A 6,014-nucleotide genomic window follows, 5' to 3' on the forward strand; every position below is an offset into this window, starting at 1 on the left:
TTATTATAAAATATACATTTTAAAAAATAAATATTCATAACACAATATAATGTAGGCAGTGCCAGTTACTTTTTATTCTTTTACCATTGCAGTCATATTAGTATATATCAATTAATTACCATACTGAAATAAATATTTATTTTTGAATATAATAATATCAAATTTGTGTGAAAAAAAAACCTATTGCAAATACTTTAAATGTTGTTGTTGGCCCAATATAAAGACCAAAAATTGTTGAGTATGACAAAGTACGTTAAAATCAATCAGACGTAAAACTGAGGTAGTTTCTTGTCTTAAGAAGAGATCTCTGAAATGTACTCTATTGTACTCTAACAAAAAAATAATGTACTCTGACAAAAAAACCAGTTTTGCCTCTCTCATAAGAAGTTATATTGCTTCAATAAAAAAATTTCAACAGATCAGTACGGAAACCCTAACTCCTTATTCTGTCTTCTATAAGAAAAGACATTTGTATCTTCCCTACGGTACGGAGAAACATTCTAAAAGGTTTCTCTGGTCACTAGTCTCTTCAGCCACACAGATCTTTTCAAATAATAGAAAATTTTTTTGATCATTTTCTCTTTTTATTTTTCTTTTTATTTATTTATTTATTCTTTTTTCTCTTTTTCAGATTCTTAATATTTGCCGTTTAGAACATCTTCTACTGTACAGAGGTACAATTTATTATTTAATGTATATATATAATTGTAATTTGTTCATGAATCTGCATGTGTATATTGCTGCAACTTTTTTATTTATCATGATTTTAGATATTTTTACTTAGAAAATATATCTTTTGTTGTTGATCTAATTTGTGTTGAATCATGCACTACTCTGAAATTGATATTGGTGGTGAAATATAGCTAAAATGATGTCATTTTAATATCTCCGATACAATTTATGAACATGCAATTTGAATTTTGATATGAGATTTCTGGATTGATATGAAATTATTTGAATGGTTGAATGTTAACATAAATAAAATTTTCTGATTAAATCTGAGTGTTGTTCTGTTTTATGCAGATAAACAAACAGAACATGTCGTTTCTTTTCTATGTTTTTTTGCTAAAAATCTGAAATGAAACTAAGAAATGGGAATTACAATATTAGGTGCTCATTTGTTGATTCTTGGTTCTCAATCATATTGACCAAGGAATTAGTTACTATGTGATATTGTAAGCAATGATATAAGTGTTTTTATTTTACTAAATCTAAAATGATTGATTTTAAATTTTTATTTTGGTACTCTTACAAGATAGGCTCTAGAAGAAAAATAAATCATACAAAACTTAAAAAAAAATCGTAAAAATGTGTTAAACAAATAAAATCATACCATTTTTGTGCAAATTTCTCATATTTATACCATTTTTTTGAGGTGTTTTTATATATTTTTTTTAATTTTTAAAATTTGAAAACAAAATTTTTTAAGTATTAAATGGTGGTTTACCTATCAACAATAATTCTGATGATATATTATACTATGTTTTTTAAGCCGTAATTTATTTATAAAATGTAATTTATTTATAAGAGTTAAATCCTTGATCATTTACAAGGACTTTCCATGGGGACACAATTTTTTGGGCTTGTTTGTGTGATTTAAAAAAAAAGTTATTTTTTTGAATTATTTTTTTAAAAAGATTTAGAAAAAATTAAAAATAATTTTATGTTTGGATATTTTATATAATTTTTTTTAATTTATCAATTATATTTAAGTATAATAATGTAAAGTAGTTATTTATTTATTTATTTATTATGTAAAAAAATATATTTTTTTAAGAAAAAATATTTTATAAAAAAGATATAAATTATAATTTTTAAAAAAAGATAATTTTTTATTTTTTTAATATTTGTATTTTTACTATTAGAAATTCATTAAATATGTTAAAAAAATAATTTTTTTTCATTGAGTATTTTATCTTTGATCTTTCATACCTCTAGCTACATCAATGTATCAATTTTTAGATCATATGTTGAAGTATTAGCATGGATTTGTTGCATGAAACAGGCGGATGGATCCTCACCAAGGTCATAACCAAAACCCATCCATGGGAGTTGGTGGCAGCGGAGCACAATTCCCCTATGGTTCCAATCCATACCAGCCCAACCAAATGACTAGCTCACCTGGGATGGTTGTTCCACCAATTGGGACCATTCAATCCACTGGTCAGCCTGCTACAGCTCAATTGGGCCAACATCAACTGGCTTATCAACATATTCATCAACAACAACAGCAGCAACAGCAGATGCAACTTCAGCAACAACTTCAGTCCTTTTGGGCTAACCAATACCAAGAAATTGAGAAGGTAACTGATTTCAAGAACCACAGCCTTCCCCTGGCAAGGATCAAGAAGATCATGAAGGCTGATGAGGATGTCAGGATGATATCGGCCGAAGCGCCGGTCATATTTGCGAGGGCATGCGAAATGTTCATACTGGAGTTGACATTGCGATCATGGAATCACACTGAAGAGAACAAGAGGAGGACTCTTCAAAAGAATGACATTGCTGCTGCAATTACAAGAACCGATATCTTCGATTTCTTGGTTGACATTGTGCCCAGGGAGGATCTGAAAGATGAAGTGCTTACGTCAGTGCCAGGAGGAACAACGGCTGTTCCAGGGCCAGCTGATTCTATTCCTTACTGCTATATGCCGCCACAGCATGCACAAGTTGGAGCTGCAGGAGTCATGATGGGTAATCCTGCAATGGACCCCAATTTATATGCTCAGCAGCCTCATCCCTACATCGCACCGCAAATGTGGCCACAGCCACCAGAGCAACAACAGTCGCCTTCGGATCATTGAGGCGCAAACTCTCTTTCTCTCACTTCACTTAGTTGTATAGGCTCTCTGCTTTCAACTTCACATTTTACTGCTCTTTTCATCAGTACGCTATAGCAAAATTTGATTCTGCAATTTTTGAGTCTGTTTCCTTTTTCTCATAAGGTTTTAATAATGAACAACTTGATTTTGGATTATGAGAAATTAAATATGATCGTATTTTATGTTGGATGCAAATCGTTTGCTTTTTAGCGACATGAGGAAGTATGATGTCATGGAAATCTTAGCTTCCTCTGGTGTTAAATCATGGGAATCTGAATAGAAACACGGAACGCTTGTTTTTCTCTTGAATTTGATCGCCAGTTATGGAAGTTCGACTCATACTTGGACAGGAAAAGCATCTCAAGCCAGACGTTTGCTATTTGATATGGCAACTAAAACTATCAAAATGGTACAGAAAGTTCAATAACCCAATCGACAAATAAATCCTGAATGATTTAAAAACATGATAAAAATAAATAAATTTTAAATACATATTCAAAATAAAGATTTTAAAAATTATATTTTGGTATAATTTTTTACAAGTATTACTAAAAAAATAATATCTTTTTACAGATTTGTTATACATCCAAATTTTATTGCTATTAAAGTCCAACTAAGTAGGTCAAACACTAACAAAATCACTAAAAAACCGTTCACATCTCCTACTAAAAAATACAACAAAGAAATTTGAAATCTCTCTCAAAATCTCTCAAAAATCTTTCAAATTCTCTGCAAAATTACAGGAAAATCCAATTCTACGTTTGAGATCATTAACCAAAAACATAGAAAAAGAACAACAAAGATTCTTCAAGGTACTAACAAAACTTCTTGTTCATTATGTTCAGTTTTCTTCTTTGCATTTCTACTAGTTCATTTTAGGATTTAGTGGATCGAGTTCGTTCATTTAGTAGATCAAGTTTCTTTGATTTAATTTTTTCTTATTTTTCTCTGTAATTAGGGCATCTTAAATAATTTTGGTTTATTTCTTAGTTTGTTTGAGGTTCATTTGGATGCGGAAAAGAATTCAATGTGTTTTTGTTGATGCATGATTGAGTCTTTTTGACTACTTGTTCAAATCTGAACTAATTTCGTTTTATTTGTGAATTAACTGAGGTTCACTTGATGCTGCTGTTAAGTATTAACCAAATTTTTTATTCCTTAATTTTTTCTGGTGCCATCATTAAATAATTTCGGTTCATTTCTTAGTTTATTTAAGATTCATTTAGATCCAAAAAAGAATTCAATGTGTTTTTGTTCATTATTGAGTCTTTTTTACTATTAGTTCAAATCTGAACTAATTTTGGTTCATTTGTGAATTAACTGAGATTCACTTGATGCTGCTATTAAGTATTGACCAAATTTTTTATTCCTTAATTTTCGCTGGTGTCATTATTAAATAATTTTGGTTCATTTCTTAGTTTATTTGAGGTTCATTTGGATCCAAAAATGAATTCAATGTGTGTTTGTTTATGATTGAGTCTTTTTTACTACTAGTTCAAATTTGAACTAATTTCGTTTCATTTGTGAATTAACTGAGGTTCATTTGATACTGCTGTTAAGTATTGACCAAATTTTTTATTCCTTAATTTTCTCTGGTGTCATTATTAAATAATTTCGGTTCATTTCTTAGTGTATTTGAGGTTCATTTGGATCCAGAAATGAATTCAATGTGTTTTTGTTGATGACTATTTGACTACTTGTTTAAAACTGAACTAATTTTGGTTCATTTGTGAATTAACTAAGGTTCACTTGATGCTGCAGTTAAGTATTGACCAAATTTTTTATTCCTTACACGTAAGTATCATTAAACATAGTTGATCATCTACTTCTAAATTAATACATATTAATAATATTTTTTTTCAATTGTAGGAACAAGTTGATGCTTTCAGACATGAATATGGTCTAATCATTCTTTTCGACAAGATAAATAAATTGAGAGACAAAGTCATTGAGGGATCTGAAGGCATAAGAATCTCAAAGCCATTCGCTGTCCTCTCAAGTCCTTTTTGTAGATTATCATCTGAGAATATAGAAAGTAAATAAGTTCAATCTTCTAAATAGTAATAAATTTCTATTGACATTCTTGATACTATTTTGTAAGGAATTATATAGAGACAAACACTTCTTTGATTTATATATTGAAAATGTATATATATATCTTCTTAAATTTCTTTTGATTTATATGTTGAAAATGTCTGGGCTGTATTGAGATCACATTAATTTGAATGAATCTAGGTTGACACTGAATAGACTTAACAGCGGCAAAAACACAAATTGACCCAAAATTTAGACAAAAATGAACTGAAATTTATTCTAATAAACACCTAAACTATTTACCACAACACAATTGCAGAAAATAATTTGAAAAATAAAAAAGAGACTATTTAATAAAACATAACACAAATCAGAAATTAACATTCATTTTCATCAAGCGTCTTGAAAGTCATCCCAACCTTTGGGACAAATTGTTGATCGCAACACATCTGGACTACAAATGAACCGAAATATGATTATAACAATACCATTGTATAATAACAAATGAACCAAAAATTGTGCATTGTATAAATTCAGAAATTCCTACATTCTATCCAAATTCAAATTCATAAACAACACAGGTTTTAGCAAAGAAGAATGAAATTATTCATTATCATTTTATTCAATTGCATTAGATTCCATTCCATTCTATTCAATTTGTCGTGTAAGTCATTCCAATCTTTGGGACACATTGTTCATCGACAACACACCTGGACTGTAAATGAACCCAAATATGATTATAACAGCACTATTGTGTAATAACAAGTGAACCGAAAATTATGCATTCTAAAAATTAAGAAACTCTTTCATTCTATCCAAATTCAAATTCATAAACAACACTAATTTGAGCAAACAAGAATAAATTATTTATTATCACTTTATTCAATTGTATTAGATTCCATTCCATTTCATTCAATTCAAAATTATTGAAGAATCAAACTAGATAAAATTAAGAACAATCTAAACATCATCCAATTGATTCGATTCAGAAGAATAATCCAAATCACGCTCATTCAACTGATTTGAACTTGAATCATTAATTGTTTTGGAACACACAAAACCTAAACGATTTTAATTACACTATTCGATTTCAAAAAAAATGCAGATAAAAAATCTGAAGAGAAAGAGAATAAAATCCGAGATGAATACAAGGAAATC

General features: G+C 29.0%; 1 protein-coding gene across 3 annotated transcripts; it reads left to right on the forward strand.

Moving 5' to 3' along the window:
* Window positions 1-395: 395 nt before the first annotated feature.
* LOC112710864 (nuclear transcription factor Y subunit C-3) lies at window positions 396-3,017 on the forward strand. 3 transcript variants are annotated; one of them, XM_025763299.3, is made up of 3 exons: window positions 396-485; window positions 632-674; window positions 2,006-3,017. In XM_025763299.3, the coding sequence occupies exon 3, from the start codon at window positions 2,010-2,012 to the stop codon at window positions 2,802-2,804; it is 795 nt and encodes a 264-aa protein (XP_025619084.1). In that variant the 5' UTR covers window positions 396-485; window positions 632-674; window positions 2,006-2,009; the 3' UTR covers window positions 2,805-3,017. The 3 variants fall into 3 exon arrangements, with proteins under 3 accessions (XP_025619084.1, XP_025619083.1, XP_029144863.1); XM_025763298.2 differs by having other exon boundaries at window positions 400-507; XM_029289030.2 differs by lacking the exon at window positions 396-485 and having other exon boundaries at window positions 537-674.
* Window positions 3,018-6,014: the final 2,997 nt, after the last annotated feature.

This window comes from Arachis hypogaea, chromosome 9, assembly GCF_003086295.3.
Source record: "Arachis hypogaea cultivar Tifrunner chromosome 9, arahy.Tifrunner.gnm2.J5K5, whole genome shotgun sequence".
Lineage (NCBI taxonomy): Eukaryota > Viridiplantae > Streptophyta > Magnoliopsida > Fabales > Fabaceae > Arachis > Arachis hypogaea.

Bases quoted from the DNA above. Each gene is read 5' to 3' on its own strand.
- LOC112710864 (XM_025763299.3), top strand. From the start codon at position 2,010: ATGGATCCTCACCAAGGTCATAACCAAAACCCATCCATGGGAGTTGGT.